This window comes from Zophobas morio, unplaced genomic scaffold, assembly GCF_036711695.1.
Source record: "Zophobas morio isolate AGI-343-1 ecotype UQ-CSIRO unplaced genomic scaffold, CSIRO_AGI_Zmor_V1 ptg000007l, whole genome shotgun sequence".
NCBI lineage: Eukaryota > Metazoa > Arthropoda > Insecta > Coleoptera > Tenebrionidae > Zophobas > Zophobas morio.
Genome location: NW_026972112.1, coordinates 3,937,737 through 3,958,920, shown reverse-complemented (window position 1 = coordinate 3,958,920; position 21,184 = coordinate 3,937,737). Strand labels below are relative to the sequence as shown.

The window sequence follows — 21,184 nt, the reverse complement described above, 5'->3', positions numbered from 1 at the left end:
AAGTTATTTTCGGCTTTATTTCTTCGAAAAGTTCTACTATTTTTTACAATTTTTTAAATTTTCCTTACAAATCGAATACATCGAAACTCTTGGTCCAAAAGAGAATTAGTTCACCGAGATCTAGCTAACAGGTTTTTTTATGGATTTTCATGCAATTTTTCCAAAACTCAATTTTCAAACCCCTCCCCCACCTCATAAAATTTTAGACATTTTTTCGAGCACTTTCGAAAATTATCTAAAGAAATTTTTTCTAAAGTTCGACTAGGAGAAGTTATTTCTCGCGTCATTTCTTCAATAATTCCTACAATTTTTTCTGAACCACTAGAAAAATTAAAATGGTAAATTTTGGACTTAAAAAAGTGAATATTTCTAAAAACTATATTTTTGGAATGGGCTCGTCAAAATCTATATACTCGTAGTACAATTTTTTGTAGATTACTAGTCAAATTTCCTGAGAGATCAATTTTTCCCCTCCTCCGTACAAAATTTGAAATCTCTGAATATTTAAAAAGTTTTTTTTGTAAATTTTGATTCCCGGAAATTATTTTTGGCTCCTATTCCTTGAAAATTCCTACTATTTTTTCTGAATCACCAGCATGAAATATGGCAAATTACAAGATTTTTTAAATGACTTAAAAATCGATTATTTCGAAAATCTTGATCCAACACCATAAATACGCTGTTTTTGGAATAAGTTTGTCGAAATTTATAGGTATAGCAGATTTTTTTGTAGATTTTTGGCCAATTTTTCCAAAAGCTGCATTTTTTAAATCACTATCTTTTTGGTATTAACTCATGAGATCAAGATTCGAAAATTATCTAAACAGATTTTTTTGTAAATTTCGAACTGAAAAAGTTATTTTTGAGGTCATTATTTCCAAAATTCCTACCATTTTTTCAAAACACCAACATGAAATTGGCAACGTTTAAGACATAAAAAACGGCCCACAAACCAACTACTCTGAAAATCATGATTCATAAACACGATCCACACGTCGAGATTTATACAACACAATTTTTTGAGGATTTTTAGTCAATTTTTCCAAAATCTCAATTTTTCAAGCACCCTGTATGAAATTTTGAGTTTTTCTCGAGCACCTTCGAGAATTATCTAAAGTGATTTTTTTTGTAAATTTCAACTTCCAGAAGCCATTTTTGACTCCACTTTGAGAAATTATTTTTGGCTTCGTTTTTTCCAAAATTCCTACCATTCTGTTAGAATCACCATTATGAAATATGGTAACTTTTTTAGGATATAAAAATTTTTATTTACAAACCGAACATTCCAGAAATCTGGGTTTATAAACACGCTATATTTTTGGAATCAGCTCGTCGAAATCTATGCAACACAATTTTTTTCAATTTTTAGTCCACTTGAAACTTCCCATCATTTTTTCTGAATCGCTAAGACAAAATATGGCAAATTCCATGATTAAAAAAAAAAAAATTAAAACCCGAAAATCTCGGTCCAAGTACATAGACGCACTATGTTTTTGGGATTAACTCATTGAGATTAATATAAGAGATTCGAAAATTATCTAAAGAGATTTTTTTGTCACCGAATATTCTGAAAATCATGATTCACAAACACGCTACACACGTCGAGACCTATACCACACGATTTTTTGAAAATTTTTAGTCAATTTTTCCAAAAGCTCAATATTTCAAACCCCCTGTATGCCTGACTTGACTTTTTCTCGAGCATTCTCGAGAATTATCTAAAGTGATATTTTTGTAAATTTCAAATTCCAGAAGCTATTTTTGACTCCACTTCGAGAAATTTATTTTTGGCGTTATTTTTTCCAAAATTCCTACCATTCTGTTAGAATCACCATTATAAAACATGGCAACATTTTTAAGATATAAAAATTTGATTTACAAACCGAACATTCCAAAAATCTGGGTTTATAAACACGCTAGGTTTTTGGGATCAGCTCGTCGAAATCTATGCAACACAAATTTTCAGTAAATTTTTGCAAAAGTTCAATTTTTCAAACTCCTTGAATGAACTTTTTCAGTTTTTCTCGGGTACCTCCGAGATTTATGTAACTTTTTTTTTTTAATTTTATTCAATTTTTCCAAAAGCTCAATTTTTCAAAACCTCCAGTATAAAATGTTTGAGTTTTTCTGGAGCATCTTAGAAGATTATCCAATTTTTTTTGTAAATTTCGAGCTCGAGAAGTTATTTTTGACGTCATATTATTCGAAAATTTCTACCATTCTTTCAGAATTACCAATTTGGCGACTTTTAAGATATTTGATATAATAATTTGACTTAAAACCGAATATTTTTGTTATGGATTTTTAGTCAATTTTTCCATAAACTCAATTTTTCAAACCCTCGTATGGATTTGTTGAGTTTTTCTCGAACACATTCGAAAATTATATAAAGATTTTTTTTTGTAAATTTCGAGCACGAGAAATTATTTTTGGCGACATTAGCACCATTTTTTTTTTAATTCCGATCATTCTTTCAGGACCACCAATATTGCAAGTTCTTAGATGTAAAAAAAAAAATATTTACAAATCGGCTACTTCGAGATCTAGATAGCAGATTTTTTTGAGAATTTTTAGTCAATTTTTCAAAGCCCCCGAATGAAGTTTTCGACTTTTTCTCGAGCACCTTCGAAAAGACAGATTTTTTAATGTCTACTTCGAGAAGTTATTTTTGTAGCCATTTTTTCGAAAATTCATACCATTCTTACCGAATTACCAACGTAAAATTAGGCAACTTTTAAGATATACAAAATTTTGACTACAAACCGAATATTCTGAAAATCTTGGGTCAGAAACACGCTGTATTTTTGGAATCAGCTCGTCGATATCTACGCAACTCAATTTTTTGAGGATTTTTAATCGATTTTTCCAAAAGCTCAATTTTTCAAACTCTCTCCGTATAAAATTTTTGAGTTTTTCTTGAGTACCTTCGAGGATTATCTAAAAAAAATTGTTTGTAAATTTTGACTTCCAGAAGTTATTTTTGACTCCAGTCCCTTGAAACTTCTCACCATTTTTTCAAAATTACTGAGATAAAAGATGGAAAATTTCAGAATTTTTGGAAAAAATTTATTTACATACCGATTATCTCGAAAATCTTGGTCCAGGTACATAAGCATGCTGTATCTTTGTAATTAGCTCGTCGAGATCTATATAGTAGATTTTTTGTGGATTTTTGGTCAATTTTTAGAGAAACTCAATTTTTGAGTTTTTCTCGGGCACCTTCAAAAATTGTATATATAAAGACAATATTTTGTAAATTTCGAGCACGACAAGTTATTTTTGGCGTCATAGGGATCTTTTTTTCGAAAATTCCGATAATTTTTTCCTGACTCCTCAGGTGTAAAAAAATTTGATTTACAAACCGGTAATTTCGGAAATGTTGTTCTAGGACCATATGTTTTTGGAATTAGCCCATTGAGAGAAAAATGAGAAAGTCGAAAAATCCAAAAATCGGGAAATGAAAATGTCGAAAAATCGAGATCTAAAAATTCAAAAGTTGAAAAATAGAAAAAATGAAGCCGAAAATAACTTCTGATTTGAAAAATATAATGTATTTATATTCCAGGGCTAACATTTTGAAAATATTCGGTTTGAAAATCAGATTTTTTAAAAATTCTAATTCTAACAATTTCCATGTTTCAATTGGCGATTCTGGAAAAATGGTAAGAATTTTCGAAGAAGTAAGAACGAAAATAATTTCAGAAGGTCGAAATTTACAAAAAAAATGTTTCTAACTGAGTTTCGAAATTGGTCAAAATTAGCTCCAAAATTTCATGATTTAATTGATTGTTAAAAATGTGAAATGTTAAAAAAGTTGCCAAAAATCTACAAAAAATTCGGTGATATAGATGTCGACATGCTGATTCGATAAACATAGAATAAATATCCTAAGAATTGCCAGTTTCAGTTGGCGATTCTAGAAAATAAAAAGAAAAACTTGAAAAATTTTGATTTTCAAAAGTCCCCTAAAAATCCACAAAAAATTCTAAGGTATAGATTTCGAGCTGCTAATTCGAAAAATGTAGCCGTTTATGGTCCCGGGCCAAAATTTTCGAAATATTCTATTTGAAAATCTTTTTTTTTTTAATTCCCAAAACTTGCCATAATCAACTGGACTATTTTTGGAAATGGCTACGAGTTTCCGAAAAAAATGAGGGCGAAATTACCACAAGGAAATATCCTTAGATAAGGTGCAGTTTTTTTTGAGAATTTTTAGTAAATTTTTCAAAACCCCCGAATGAAATTTTTGACTTTTTCACACCTTCGAAAAGAGCAGTTTTTTCATTTCTACTTCCAGACGTTAGTTTCTGTAGTCATTTTTTCGAAAATTTCTACCATTCTTTCGGATTACAAATGTAAAATACGGCAACTTTTAAGATAAAAAAAAATTTGACTAACAAACCGAATATTCTGAAAATATTGGTTCAGAAACAAGCTATGTTTTTGGAATCAGTTCGTCGATGTCTAGCAACACAGTTTTTTGAGTATTTTTATTCAATTTTTTAAAAGCTCAATTTTTCGAATTTCTCATAAGAAATTTTTGAGTTTTTCTCGAATACCTTAGAGGATCATCTAAAGATTTTTTTTTTTAAATTTGAACCTTCAGAAGTTATTTTTGACTGCAGTCCCTTGAATCTTCCCACCATTTTCTCTGTATCACTAAAACAAAATACGGTAAATTTCAGAATTTTTTAAAAAATTTTATTTACGAGTACAAAAAAATTATTTCGAAAATCTTGGGCCAGGTACATAAACACGCTGTTTTTGGAGTTGGCTCGTCGAGATCTATATACCAGATTTTTGTTGTGGATTTTTAGTCAATTTTTCCAAAAACTCAATTTTCCAAAACCCCCAAATGGAATTTCGACTTTTTCTCGAACATCTTCGAAAATTATATAGAGAATTGTTTTGTAAATTTCGAGTACGAGAAGTTTTGAAATTAGCTCATCGAGATCTATGTAGCAGATTTTTTTCAGTATTTTTAGTCAAATGAAATTTTTGACTTTTTCTCGAGCACTTTCGAAAAGACAGGTTTTTTTTAATTTCTACTTCGAGAAGTTGTTTTTGTAGTCGTTTTTTTGAAAAATTTTACCATTCTTTCCGAATTACTTATGTAAAATATGGCAAATTTTACGATATAAAAAAATTGACTTACAAACCAAGTATACATCGAACGTCTTTGTCCAGGATCATAAACACGCTCTTTTTGGAATGGACTCGTCGAAATCTATGTAGCACATGTTTTTTTGGAATTTTAGTAAATTTTTCCAGAAGCTCAATTTTGTCAAACCCCCGCATGAAAATTTTTGCTTTTCCTCAAGCACCTTAGAATATTATCTAAATTCATCATTTCTTTGAAAATTTCTATCTTCTCTTCCCGAATAGCCAATATAAAATATGGCAATATTTAGGATATAAATAAATTGGCATTAAGCTTATATTTTAAAAATGTTAGTTCAGCAGCATAAAAACAGTCTTTTTGGAATAAGCTGCTCCAAAGCCACATATTGTAGAATTTTTAAATTACGGTAAGGGGTTGTAAACCTGTACCAATTACGAGATCTTGTATGTTTTTGTTTCTGTCTTCGTCCGACACACTGTATTTAGGCAGGTCTCTGACCCTAAAATGCTAAGTGCGGGCATTCGTGAGCTACGTGAATACAGCGTGACAAATGAAGACGTAAACAGAAACATACTAAATGGTGTAAATGGTACAGTTTTACAACACCTTACCAAATTTAAAAAATCCTACTATAGCAGCATTTTTGTGGATTTTTTGGCAACTATTCCAAAAAGCTCAAATTTTCAATACGCTCCTGTATGAAATTTTGCCCTTATCTCAAGCAGCTTCGAAAATTACCCAAAGAGATACAGTATGGAATATTTCGGATTGCCATTTTTCGGATTCTAGTTTCGAGCGATCACCACAAGAATCGTAATCAGGTTTAACTAAAACAATGGTCCATCTAAAATTCAAACGGTCCAAATTTGTCCATTTAGCATGAAAATAAGGCCATCCGCAAAAAGGAATCCATTTACGTTTCTCCATTAAATGTTAACCGTGGCCCTTAATTCGACAACTGTAAATAAACCCGTCATAGCATTCCGCCGCCGAACTTCCCACTCGCATTCCTCCTCCACCTTGTCCGAAAGTGCCCCCACACAAAGAACACATCCTAATTTCCATAAACACGTAGTTACCGCTTGACCCACGTCCATTTCAGGCTGACCTCATTCGAAACAAAGTCGGACTTGTATTCCCGTGCGACGTTCCACAACTTCTTATTCATATCGCCTAGCCCCGCCCCGCCAATCCCCCGATGACAAATGCGACGCGCGGTGGCGGGGCGCGAGCCTCTTCCCTACTCATAATCCCACTAATCAAATTTCTGGCCAAACCGAGCCCGCCCAATAAAAAGTCACTCGATTAAATCCCGTCCGATCCGATTTCCCTAAAACGCGCAATAATTTTTCTCGCGGGTAATATTTATAATTAGCGCGAATCGATTCCTGTTTTATTCGAGGGTCAGCTGGGATTTTTGTGCGTGTTTTAGTGGAATGGGCTCGGAACACGGCATGATTCATGTTATCGTGTCTTTGCGGCCGGCCAGATGTTGCGAGGTAATAACATTGGCAGGAATAGTGACTTTTGGATTTTAATATACAACCGATCACACGCCCACGAGGTTATATATTGAGCCATATATTTGATATTTCCGGGGAATTGACGTATACTCGCGAGCGTTTTGTATTTTTAATATTAAACTTTCGGCGGATGCAGAAGGGTGGCCTGCGACTACGTACTTTGCGCCGCCCTTATTAGTGAGGGACTAGTTGAGGCATAGCAAATGGTATACATGCGCTAGTTGGAGCGTAATATCGTAATGGTGCAACATTAAGTACGTACCGACGCTAAGTACATACCTAAGAGCAAAAATCTGACTACGCTGGAATAAATCCCATTCTGTACATATTTCGAAGTTTGACGTTATAACTTTAAGAAATTTTGGATTTTTAAATGCAAAGTTACGTTATAACGTTTCTATAAATTTACAAAAGGGCGGAATCGCCGCGAAAAACGGCTTTTAGTGTTTCCAGAGAGGAACATCACTCTCTTATTCGCAATACAAAAAGAAACTTTTACCGAAACAAATTATGTAATCCAGAAAACATAACAAAAGTCCTGAGGCATTTTTGGTGCTTTATCTCATCAAAAAGAACAGGTTCACAAAAATATTATATTAACGCATAAATCCCAAATAACAAAAAAACAAGCGCACAAAGTTTATCTAATACCTCTAATTAATTTATATCATTTATAACGTTTCTACCGTCATATATTTTAAGGAACTCGTGTCGTTCCTACTAAAGAAAATTAATACAATTCCAACGATTACATGGAAAAAAATTCGTCTAATGTCGCTTTCTTGAAAAACTACAAAAATTGATTCTGCAAACTTTTATACGTTAAAACAAATATAAATAAGACCAATAACAGTGTAAGAAACTAAATAACACACTATGTATTTTGTGACGACTTCCAAATTGTTTTTAAATGATTTCAGTTTCTTGTTGGGAAAATAAGACTTCGTATATTAAGAAAATATGGATAAAACATAAGCCCCGCCCACCCACTCCGTCTCAATTGTGATGAATATTTTATTCATCGTGAGTTGAAGGGCGGAGTTTAGTTGCAAAATCCTCATTACCCTTCAAAAAATTACCACATGAAAATACTCCTGTGTTTTTAAAACGATGTATCGTTTTCAAATGTTTAAAAAAATTATGAAAAAAATCATGGAAGTAGATTTAGACTTGAGGAGCCAGTTTTGGTATCAATACGTTGATATTTCTCCTGTTTTTGCAACTGTTGCATAAAAAACGATTTAGTAAAAATTTTGAGCTACTAAACTTCAAATTTAAAAAATCAGATTTTTCAAACCGGTACTCCGATTTTCATGGACTTTGATTTTTCCAGTAGCCCCAACCTTTCTCTATATCAGAAAAAATCTAAGTCTTCCTGGGAGGCGGAGTTTTTCCTGGATGAAACCGGAAGTGTGATCATGTATCACAAACTCAAAATTTTCCAGATCGACGAGATGATTCCGGTTACTGGGGTCTAGGGTCTTTAAAATTTACAGAAATCGTGTCCTCTGATTGTGAAGCTTAAACTAGCCAAGTTTCAAACATTTTTTGCCAAGTTTTGGTGTCAAGACGTTGATATTTCCCCTATTTTTGCTAGTATTGTACATACAAGAATTTAGGAAAAATTTTGAGCTACTAAATTTCAAATTTAAAAAATCATATTTTTCAAACCGGTGCTCCGATTTTCATGGACTTTGATTTTTCCACTAGCCCTAACCTTTCTCTGTATTATAAAAAATCTACTTTCTCCTGAGAAGCGGAGTTTTTCCTGGACTAAACCGGAAGCGTGATCGTGTATCAGGAACTCAAAATTTTCCAGACATAATTCCGGTTATTGGGGTCTATGGCCATTAAAATTTGCAAAAATCGTGTCCTCTGATTCTTAAACTTAAACTAGCCAAGTTTCGTACATTTTTGTGTCTTATTTCGGAAATCGTCATTTTTGTTCTCATGCTTTTCGATTGTGTTAACATAAAAAAATTTCAAATATTTCAAAAAATTCTGAAAAAAGTCGTGGAAGTAGATTTAGACCTGGGAAAGTAATTGATGGTATCAGTACGTTGAAATTTTCCTTGTTTTTTCAAGGATTATACATAAAATGATTTAGCAAAAATTTTGAGCTACTAAACTTCAAATTTAAAAAATCATATTTTTCAAACCGGTGCTCCGATTTTCATGGACTTTGATTTTTCCAGTAGCCCTAACCTTTCTCTGTATTAGAAAAAATCTACATCTTCCTGGGAGGCGAAGTTTTTCCAGAACGAAATCGAAAGCGTAATCGTGTATCACGAACTCAAAATTTTCCAGATCGACGACATAATTCCGGTTATTGGGGTCTAGGGCCTTTGGAATTTACATAAATCATATCATTTGATTCTGAAACTTAAACTAGTCAAGTTTCGTACATTTTTGTGTCCTATTTTGAAAATCATAATTTTCGTCTTTTTGCTTTCCACCTGTTCACATAAAAAATTTTCAAACGTTTAAAAAGCTTGTACAAAAAATCATGGAAGTAAAGTTAGACCTGGACGAGCAAGTTTTGGCATCAATACGTTGATATTTCTCCTGTTTTTGCAACTATTGTACAAAAGACGATTTATGAAAAATTTTGAACCACTAAACCTCAAATTTAAAAAATCACATTTTTCGAACCAGTGCTCAGATTTTGATGGAATTCGAATTTTTGAGCAGCCCCAACCTTCCTCTTTACTGAAAAAAATCCACGTCCACCTAGGAGGCCGAATTTGTCCTGGACTAAACCCGAAGTGGTATCGTATAATGTGAACTTAAAATCTTTCAAATCGTCGACTTCATTCCATTCATTGAGGTCTGATCTTAAAAACGTACAGAAATCGTATCTTCTGATTCTGAGACGTAACATAACCAACTTTCGTGCATTTTTTGTCTCATTTTGAAAATCATAATTTTTCCCCTAGCTCTTCGAATTGCTGTGGAAAGAGATTTTCAAATGTTTCACAAAATTCTGAAAAAAATCGTAATTTTGTAGAAAAATATTGATGTTTCTTTCAATTAAGCTCCGCCCTTCGGTCTGATTAGGAAGGAAAAATCTATCACAATTGAGATTGGGTGGGTGGGTGGTATATAATTTTTGTTTTTTTCTAATATATAGAGTTTTCTTTCAACAACAGGATAGTTAAACATATTGTGAGTTTCTTGTGGAAAAAAGAAGACTTCGTATATTAAGAAAAAATTGACCAAATATAAGCCCCGCCCACCCACCCCTTCTCAATTGTGATGAATACTTTATTCATGGTAAGCTGAAGGGTGGAGTTTAGTTGTAAAATCCTCATTTCGTTACAATAAATTACCATTTGAAATATGTCTTTGAAAGGGTAGAATTTTATAGAGAAATAATATCTTACAATTAATCTCCGCCCCTCGTCTGATTAGGAATGAAAAACTCATCAGAATTGAGATCGGGGCGGGTGGGTGGGGCTTAATTTCTGTTTTTTTTTTTTAATATATAGGATTTTCTTTCAACAACAGGATAGATAAACATGTTTTCAGTTTCTAGTTGGGAAAAGAAGACTTCGTATGTTTAGAAAAAAATAGAAAAACGTTAAGCCCCGCCCACCCACCTCTTCTCAATTGTGATGAATACTTTATTCATCGTGAGCTGAAGGGCGGAGTTTACTTGCAAAATCCTCATTTCTCTAAAAAAAATTACCACATGTGTTTTTAAAACGATACCATTTTGTAGAAAGATATTGATGTTTCTTTCAATTAAACTCCGCCCTTCGGTATGATTAGCAATGAAAAACTCATCACAATTGAGATCGGGCGGGTGGGAGGGGCTTAATCTTTGTTTTTTTATATACATGATAATTTGGACTCTACTCCTAATGTAAGTCACAGAATAACTTGTGCTTTCTCGTTTTTCTCGAAAATCTGAAGAAATGAAAAACTTAAAAATCTAAAAATTAAAAACTCGTGAAATTTCAAACCGAAAACTGCAAAATCTAAAAATGGAAACGTTCAAAAGTTAGAAAATCGGAACACTGGAAAATTTAAAAATGAAAACTCGAAGAGAATCATATATCGTAAAGTTAAAGAAAAAAAGTCGAAAAATTGAAAAAAAGTGAAATTGAAAAAACAAAAATTTATAAAATCGGAACATTGAAAAATTGCAAAAATAAAGAAAATAAAAGACTGAAACGAAAAATTGCAAATGGAAAAATCAAAAATAGAAATCTCGAGAAACTCAAATCGAAAACTCACAAAATCTAGAAATTGAATCGAAAATTTAAAAAAATGAAAGAACAAAAAAAAATAGAAAATTGAAGAAAAAATTCAAGTCAAATAAGCTGCGGGAACATTATTTACGCCACTGGTTTTTATTTTATAGAGGTTATCAGAAACCAAAAATGGCAAAAAATATATATTTTTTCAGAGAAGTGAGAGATTTTCTTGTAGATATTAGTATAAAATGTTGTTATCCCATTTCGATTTTTTGCGAAAATTTTGATATCTCGAGGAACACATCAAGGCGGATTCATAAACCACAAGTAGCTCAAGCACTTTTCGGCTTCACTTCTATGAAATTTGCTACCTGTTTTTCCAAAATTGTCAATAAAATATGGTAATTTTTAGGATAATATAAGAAAATTTACTTACGAAGCAAATACTTCGAAAATCTTGACCCAGCACCATAAAAGTACCCTCAGCTCGCTGAGGTCTATATATGATAGATTTATTTTTGTTTTGGTAAGGTATTGTAAAACTGTATCAATTATGATGACATTTTGTACGTTTCTGTTTCTGTCTTTGTCCAACACATTGTATTTACGCAGGTATATGTCCGCGCTCCTAAAATATATTAGTATACAAAGTTGTTATATCTCTAAGAACACGTCAAGGCGGATTCATAAATCACAAGTAGCTCAAGCACCTACGAAAATTTTCTAAAGAGATTTTTTATAGATGTCAACTTTCGTAAGCAGTTTTCGGATTCACTTCTATCAAATTTTCTACCTTTTCTTAAAAGATCGCCAATAAAATATGATAATTTTTAGGATAATATAAGAAAATTGATTTACAAAGCTAATATTTCGAAAATATTGGCCCAGCATCATAAAAGCGCCGTCTTTGGAATCAGCTCGCCGAAGTCAATATATAGTAGAATTTTTTCGTTTTGGTAAGGTATTGTATAGCTGTACCAATTATGATATCTTGTACGTTTATGGTTCTGTCTTTGTCCGACACACTGTATTTACGCTCCTAAAATACTAATGTGTGGGACCTAGGCAGAAACAGAAACAGACCAGATGTCATAAAGTGGTACACTTTTACAACGCCAAAATAAAAAAAAATTGGAAAGTTGTCTCAATCGAACTTCCCTCTCTCCTAAAATAGAATGAAACATAAAAAATAACCACCCTATCAGATTTAGGAATTTAACTCGTAACTGTGGAAATTTGGAATTTAACACCTATTAAATTTAAGTTTTTACAAGATTACTAAAGGCAAAATCAGTCTTATTTTAGCAAGTACTAGCCCGCCCACCCGCCCTCTATTTTCTCAGAGGATATGTCATTTGCCAAAATGTTAATATTTGCTAAGATAGAAATGATTTTGGCAAATGACATAATCCTCTGAGAAAATAGGGGGTGGGTGGGCGGGGCTAGTCCTTGCTAAGATAAGACTAATTTTGGCAAATGACATATCATCTGAGAAAATATGGGGCAAATATAAAAAAATTGAATGAATGGTAAATCACAAGTAAAAACTCATCATATTTTGCACATTTTGGGTAGAATTTATTCGGCAAAATTTTGAGATGACGTCATCAATTTCCTGGGGGGAATAAACAGATATATTTGGTTACATGCTTACAATAGCTTTAAAATATCTGCAAGATTTCAAAGTATTCATTTTTGCAATTTTTATTTATTCAATAAAATAAATTGATTGATTCATAAATTTTTTTGAGTCACCGTGCATAAGCAAATCCAACAAATATGAATCGAATGATAAATGACAAGTCATATTTTGAATATTTTACTCATCAATTTTGTAGAGGGGATGAGTAAATGTACTTTGTTTAAAAATTTATCATGCTTATCATAACTTTAAATTATTTGCAAGATTTCAAAACATTCGGTTTTGCAGATTCCAAATTAAATTGCAAAATGTTTCAGAATTTGATTTTTTTCCAAAAATCTGGACGTTTCGGGTAAAAACACAAGACGGAGTCATAAACTACATGTGTACTTTCACTTCCAAAAGCTCAAGTTTTCAACACCCACAATATGAAATTTTGACCTATTTTCAAGCACCTTCCAAAATTATCTAAAGAGAATTTGTTATAGATTTCGACTCCCTAAGGTCAGCTTTTATTAGTATAAAGAGTTGTTATTCCAATTCGATTTTTGAGAAAATTTGGAGACTTCGGAGAAACCCTCAAGGCAGATTCATAAACCACAGGTACGGGAGAATGTTATTTTATAAAATTGAAAACCTAAGTATGTAAATTTTATTTACCGGAAAGGGAGACCTATTTTTCGTGTTCTAGAGGTCATGAATCGTCCTAAAAACATGGAAGTAATCAGTCGCTCAATGAATCGTATTCCTATGTAGCTTACGCTTCGGACTTACAAATATGTTAGAAAGAGCTTTAATCAACTAAGTAACTTGTTTCTACTATTGTAAAATGTTGCTTTACAACTTTGTTGTTTTGCGAAAATCTGGACACCTACAGTAAAAATCAAAGCGAAATACAGGAGTATGTGCTTTTATAAAATGTAAACAACATTTATAATGCAAAATTTTATTTTATTTAAAACCGTACTGGGTAGAAAGAGGGCAGCGTGTATAATGTAGAAGAACCTTAATGTGAAATTTAATTCCAGAAAAATATTAAATCAGAAATCCTGTATGTGAATTTAGAACTCTATATTGGGCCCCGTTTTATTTATCTGTTACATCATTGATTTGAGTCAAGTCCTTGGAAGTTCTGGAAACACTAAGTTATAAGCACAGTTAGGCACAGCCGAAATGAAGGGGAATCAATCAGACAAATATTAAAATTGACGCCGCGACGTCAGGTGATAAATTTGGCTGACCGACTGTGCAGTCTCAACCTCAGTGGCGTTTGATGCAATTCAGGGTTAATCTGATCAAGATTATCACGAAAATTCTGATATTGAACAGTTATTTTTAATTCTTAAAGCATTTTAGCATCTAGGAGAACTGAGGAGAACCTACAAAATTAGTAATTCTTATTAAGACCTTCTGAAAAATATAAGAAAACTTGCAAAGAAGTTAGTCACCCTAAAACTGCAACGCAGGATCAGGTGGACCAGAATCCCCACTATATAGCTAGCTTTAAAAATCACCACAATTTAAAAAAATAACGTATCACATCGGGAAAATACTAGACAAAATAAAAATAATAATTGTATGTAATATTAACATTCAGTCTGGAGTGTCACCTCATCAACAAGTGTTTATATTGTATTCGAGCATTTCGGTAGTTTTTACCTAAATATACGTACGATAATAATCATTTATTTATTCACAATGGGTTATTAATTACTTGTGAACTGTCTTATATTGGGTATTTAACTATATCCATACTTTCAAGGGAATTAAAGACATTATTTATTTACGTGTTTTATTTGTACGATAGCGGCGACTGCAAAATCGACGTTCCGTGACCTCGCCTCAGCCGCCCTTGTAATCACCCGGTATTAAGCGATCCGATCTACGCCCTTTCCGAAAATTTGTTTTTTCGAGCACACATCGCTCCATGTCAATACCGCTGTCGAAAAATCCCGAATTGCGTAAATTCCGGGCATTTTTTAGCACAGGACGCACTTCCGGAGCGAAAGTTTGCCAACTTCACAGGCTTTTCGAACATCAAAAGAACTACATTTGTGAGTCGGGCACAAAGAATCAGAAGTCGTGTTGAAAGATGTAATAGCCTGCATGTAGTCCATGTTTATTTTTAATGCGGCCCTACTAAGTCCACGTCGACGGTAAAGGATTTCATCATTTTCTAGAGCATCAGCCGTAAATAATAAATCAGATAAAGAAAAACCGGCACAAATCTGAATGACGAAACCCGAAATTATTGTAGGTTTTTTAAATTGTTAATAAGTGGCGATAACACGAATTAATGTAAATGTCTGATTTTGTGTGGTTGGAGTTGTGAGTCAGAGAATGGAACTTTATCCTTGCTCTATTAATTATTCTAAATCCGGTTTATTTTAGGGTGTGCTTAAATATTGAAACAGTAGTTTGGCGGGCTGGGTTGGGGTATTTTTGGCGGTCGAAACCGGTATTGCAAGAGTTTGAAAATTTTAGCGAAAGCACAGTGGGTGTGTTAGGTGGAAGTATCGGTAAATATTTGCAAAGTTGCGCTAAAAATGGCCATTCTACACATCGTGCGCTAACTAGATGACGCACGACTAAATGTCCTGGTATTTAGATAGAATTTTTACGTCAACAGACACAAAAGTTGCACGTGGTAATAATTTAATAATGCCAATAATAATAATTGATCACGTAGATAATCGATTTGAACGAATGGAACTCTCAGGCCTTAATGCATCATTAAATATTAACAACACGTTAATGTTTAATTTACTTTCCATAAACTAACCACCGCTTATGTGTGTATCATAAAAATTTATAACTAATTTTGCTGAACTGTGCGACACATATTTGAATTATTTCGATTGTCGATGTCACAGAAATTTCTATTCTATCATAGACAACCCTAAATCAAAATATGTGTCTCGATAAATTCACGTGGGGCGCATAGTTTGAGAGATAATCAAGATACCGTGGCTCTATTAAAAAATCGTTCACTGGAAATTGTATTTGCAAAATTACTGCTTTGCTTTAATAAAAAATCCAATTTCTGAGACAAAAATAATTAATTTGTATTGTAGAATCTCGGCGCCCATTATCTTTAAAAGTGGGCGTCTCGAGTAAATTTACCGTAAGATATTTTTAACGAAATTAAAGAAATTACATTCAGAATAGCCGAATAATTGAAGAAAAAGAATTGTGAATTGATGATATTTATTTTTCGACTGTACCACAATATGAAATTTGTCTCCACGCCGTAACTTTCACACATATTGTTTCCCTTTACGAGGTTGATTGCTTTCGAAAATTCATTAACAACCTAAAACCCAGTCATTACCATCACTCTATTATTACCCCATCCATTCTCACCTTGACAAACAAAACATTGCGTAACACAATACAGGGCAGGCGTTGCGCCTCGCCGCTATTTTGAATATAAATAAACTCGGCCGCATAATTAGCCCGTTTTTCCGTGATACACACCGTGTAATTATTAATAAAATATAAAGATTTCGCGATAAAATCCGAGAAGGGAGGCTCGAATCGATCCGACCATGAATGGAACGAATTCCCCCGAATAAAACGTCATAATCCTCGACTCATTCAGCTTATTAATAATCATTTAATTATTCCGTTTTATTCCGAGAGTCGGGGAAACAACGTTTGATTTGTAGCAACTTTAATAGGAACTTAATAGCTAACAACCCCCTTCTAAAACAAGTCGTGGGCGGATCTCGCCCTCTTAATAAAGATAACGTACAGCCGGGGAAAAATACGGAATTAAGGGTACTTACAGCAACCCCTTTCTTACGTTGACGTTATGCTGATTTATGTTATCGTTTCCCACAACAGTTGTTCTGTTGTTCTTTGCACAGACTTAACAATGAATTAAATTATCATCTAAATGGCAAATGTGGAGGGTCGGAGAGGTGACTTCGATCCTGGTTCCTGACCCTGACACGCCCTTCGGAGGATGCGGAATATGACTTATGCGAAAATGCAAATCCGGCTTTAAAATCACTTGTCCTCGTTATTATCATTATATAAACTTGAAAACTTTGACGTGACATCACGATTTTTTATATTCATTAAAAATTTGGCCGTGTCACCGCAAAAATCTCGACTGATAAAAGTTTAAAACAACGCCAACCAATTTTTGTGTCTGCGGTAAAACCTGGTTAGCAAAATTTTTAGGACCCTCGAATGTTTTGGTCGCTCGGTCACCGCCTCGACATCTTTTTTTTATTGATTCTTCTGGGTCATTTTAATAATAAAACAAACTATTGTAGTTGTAGATGAATATATTAAAAATTAATTTATGGGAAATCTGCTACAAAACGCAATGTATACAACTGTAGTTCGCAAAAATGCATATTTCATCATAACTCCGAAATTAACGTTGTTCCACGGTGAATGCGAGGGCCCTTCAGAATGCATAAAATTAGTTCCGACGTCTGCTGTCTGTTAAAACTAGAAAACCCCGTTTGTTAAATATTTTGGAGTGTACGTGAGAGAAATAATAATGCTGGTCCTGTTTGCATATTTTACATAATTTAGAAGTTAATAAAGAATTATGTACTGTTAGCTCAATTACAAATAAAACAAATAAAACCATCTGAGACAAAAAATAGACAGATACAAAAAAAATACATTTGTTAAACTTAAATTTTCTCGCTGTCGTGTTAAAATGCGCTACTACGAAGAATGTGAGTTATTCAGAAATCTTCAATTTAAATTTAACAGGTTAATAAACACACAAAAAATTGTTCTTTAAAAAATACATTTTAAGAATTTGCGTTTTTCAGCGGCACTCGTTTCAGTTTTCATCTGAAACAGCTAACGAATAAAAATATTTCATGAATGATTTTTCTTTTAGAAAAAACACTTTGAAGGATTATTTTCACTTGGGAATTCGCAACTTGCTTGAAAAAATCTCGTTAAAAAAGATTTATAAACAATAAAAAATTACCATTATCAGACACAATTTGGCAACTCTGGGTAACAACAGATGCGTATCTCAACGTCATGCTCTGAATAACCCCAAAATTCAGTTACCCTAATTTTTCGCATATAGTATCAACTCGCAACGAAATAAAAATGTTTTAGCGCAGCTTAACCGTAAAAATTTATTTACTCTGGAGATCGTTCCCCTATAATTAAAATTTTTATTTTGAAATAACGGCCGCGTACGTGGTGGCAAAATTTATGAAACGTAAGCTAGAAATTATTGCGGATGACCGCCCCCGAGCTAAAATTTAGTTTTATAAACTATTAACTAGAGTAGCTTTCAGCACGACAATAACCGTTGTGGTTGAATAGAATATTTAGACTGTTCAACCGATATGCTTTGCTGGTACACACCGCGCTATTGAAACATAATCGAGAATTTTAGTGCTCTTGACATTGCTAATGATAATATTGCATATGTTGAACGACGGTTCAAAGCATACGAGAATATTCCATCGATTGTTGTAACAATGTAAAGTGGGAAATTTTGAAAGGATAATTTTCTCTTTATTCCGAATTTCATATCAATATTGCCACAAAATAATTTTGCTTTGAAAACAATTTATTTTAATGTATTAGTAATGTGCACGGTTTATTAAAATTTCATGTTTACTACATTATTGTTCACGATAAAATCTAATTTGGTTGATTTTGACGGCGATATGAAAATTTAAAATTACATCAAAGTGGTTGTACTACAAAGTGTACGCGTGCATTTTTAAAAATAATACGGAATTTCACTGACCAGTAAACAAAAAATCATTTTTCATAGTTATTTATTAATGGCTTAGCCGAATGATTTCAGTCCACACAATTAAAACAACACACAAAGCAGCTGCGGATGTTTGTATTGATAAAAAATTAACAACGTTTATGATATTACTTTTCCAGGCTTTTAAGCGCGTTTGTGCAGAGAAATAAATTGTTCTGTTTTTATAAACATTTGTTTCACAGAAGCTCCAGTAAATAAATTATTGGGCCTTACGAAATTTTTGTGAATTACTTTTTCTTTGTACGAGATTTCGTAAATTGAAAAAGTATATCCCGGAATACTTAATCAATCTGACAAAAGCACTAACAGAAATTAATTTCTACAATCAGATTTCTGAATTATTTTTCAAGTTTTAAGAATATATCGAAACTGATACATTTATCCCCACTATGGAGTCGATGACGTCGCTTCAAAATTATCGCATTAGGCAAGCCTGTAGAGTAATACAATTTCAAGAAATTTCATGATTTTTATTTAACAGACTTTATTATTGTGGCTTTAATTTTGGAAGCACGTAGTTACGTTTTTAGCGATAAATGGTTATCGAGCTTTGTTAAAAGGCAGACAAAGCGGAAAACCGTTTGAAGATTTATTAAAAAAACTGAACGTTGCAATTTCGTCAAACATTTTTTCGTAGTTACTCTATTTTGAAGCCTGAACGCAATTTCATTTGTCTAAATCAAATTTACAAGCAGACGTCTATCCTATTGCTTTGGTATTAAGCGACTTCAAAAGATTGTTTGTCAATTTCGAGCAAAGGAGATTACCGTTTAATATAGAGCATTATTAGTATTAAAATGAAAAGAACTTTTCACAAGTATAGTGATTCCCTTTTTCAATTTTAACGTAAAAGTTGATTTCAACTTTTAAAAAAATATATTGAAAACTTTGTATTGCAAAATAGTGCGCATTTCAGTTTTTAATTATTTCATTCTCTCTTTTATTCGCTTTCAAGGATCAGCAGCAAGCTCGCTAATTATTTAGTTTCCCAAGATGGCGATTTTTGTAAGTTTTCCAGCTATATTTTGCGGGCTTCATCTTTCAGAAGCATTGTATTCTAAAAAGAATTTTATTCAATAAAACGATATAAAAAGTTATTTGTTCTCGATGTTTTAGTATTGTGACTGGGGGCATTTTATTGTGCTTCTATTCCATTATGTTGTTGCTAACATTTTCTATATTATCGCGTTTGTTAAAAATAAAAACATCGCAGCGGAAACGCTTATGAACAAAAACCATAAAAAAGTTTCCGTTGTTGTAATGTGGTCAAAGACACCATTACACCATGTAAATATATATAATACGGACTGCGACCCTATTACTTCGCGACGAAAAGACTTCAACTTCATGTTTCCGATCGATTAAAATTTGTTTTAATGCAACCCACACCCTCCATTACTGTAAAAAGTTAATTTCCATTCAACATGACAGCGTGTGACAGCCGAAAAAAATTAATTTCCAACACTTTGTGCACTTTTTAAGCCAACATTCAGCTAACACAACGCTTTTACACGCAATTTATTTTAAGTGATGATGATAATAGCAACAGGAGGTAAATTAAGATTTGCAAATAACCTTCTGCGCTATTGTTTTGGGGAAATGTAGCCCCGAGCTAAGCCTGGGAAGCTTAATTTTAGAGAATATGATTCCGAAAATGACTTTTTTTGCGAATATTCTTTATCGTAAGCTCGTTTGACGCTTGCTTCTTATCAGGATTATAATAATTGGGTTTTTGGTTTAGATTAACATTCGGATTTCTTGTTCTGCCAAAGTTCAACGCCTCGCCGGCTGTATTACTACAAACGCGAATTGCGCAACTTAAAATGTGATCAATGTGCCAAATTAACATTATTTGACGTTTCGGGGTCAATTATGCCGTACGTGATGTAAAACTAATTACAGCATGAATTATGAACGAAATTTATTTAAGGGCGCAATAATTATTTATTATCGGGGCGGCAGGCCGCCCACGCGCGTCGAATTACACCCCTGCTTAAATAAAGCGCGGCCGAAGAAAATTTTTTTGCGCGACAACGCACCACTACCGACCTGTCTCTTCGTCCTCCGGCACCAGGGTCTGGCAAGCCCCACTGCAGAAAAGCGCCCCAAAAACAACCCCCCAAATATACATTTTCACTTCACAGTTTCACCGCACTGGAGTCGTCCCACCAAAAAATAAAAAAAATCGAGGCTTGATTATGTCATTGACGAAACGTGTACCGTACGCGGCAAAGTGGCACGAAAAAACCACCCCTGGTCGACACCGAAACGTTACTGACGCCAGGCCTTCTGCGAGTTAAGGGAGGAAACCCCTACCGGAAAATTCCGGACGCGGGCGACCGGAGCCGACGGCGGTACGATCTCACCTGGAAAATAGTTTCATCATCAATTTGAGCAGTGCTAGTGTTAAAGCTTCGACAAGAGACCGGGATGAGTCGGGTTGCAAAAATCGGCGGTGGGACGGGCGGAATGTTACAATAGTGGGTTCAAGTTCAGAATTAAGTTGGCGCTGATTTGGCAAAATGGAGCGTCATCCACGGGTTATTTTTAGGTTAATCACAGAGTTATTTGTAAGAAAACATGTTACAGATTTGATTAAAATTTTTAATTTGTCGCACTAGCAACGACATTTATTACCGAAGATGTGAATTTATTGTAATGTACAATTTTTCCGGTAATTCACTGGCTATACGTAATGTCTCGACTCGAAAGGTGATTTAAATTACTTCCACCTATTAAAAAAAAATAATTATACCAGTTACTTACTGATTAGAGCAGATCGATACGTTTAGCGGGACACGACGGAAAATTGATCCACGTGGTAGATCTATAATTTCATCTATTTCAATAAAACACCCTAAAATGAAAATTTTTAACTAAAATCTCGAAATTGAAGCTTTTAGAACACTGTTAACGACATTTGAT

At 33.3% G+C, this 21,184-nt stretch overlaps 1 protein-coding gene across 1 annotated transcript in view; it reads right to left on the bottom strand.

The window, feature by feature from the left end:
• The window catches only part of LOC135124266 (hemicentin-2-like), a 379,948-nt gene extending 359,433 nt beyond the window's left edge, over window positions 1–20,515 (bottom strand). The window contains exon 1 of the mRNA XM_064049205.1: window positions 20,309–20,515. Within this exon, the coding sequence (XP_063905275.1) occupies window positions 20,309–20,390 (82 nt within the window). The 5' untranslated portion in view covers window positions 20,391–20,515. The remainder of the gene's footprint in view (window positions 1–20,308) is intronic.
• Window positions 20,516–21,184: the final 669 nt, after the last annotated feature.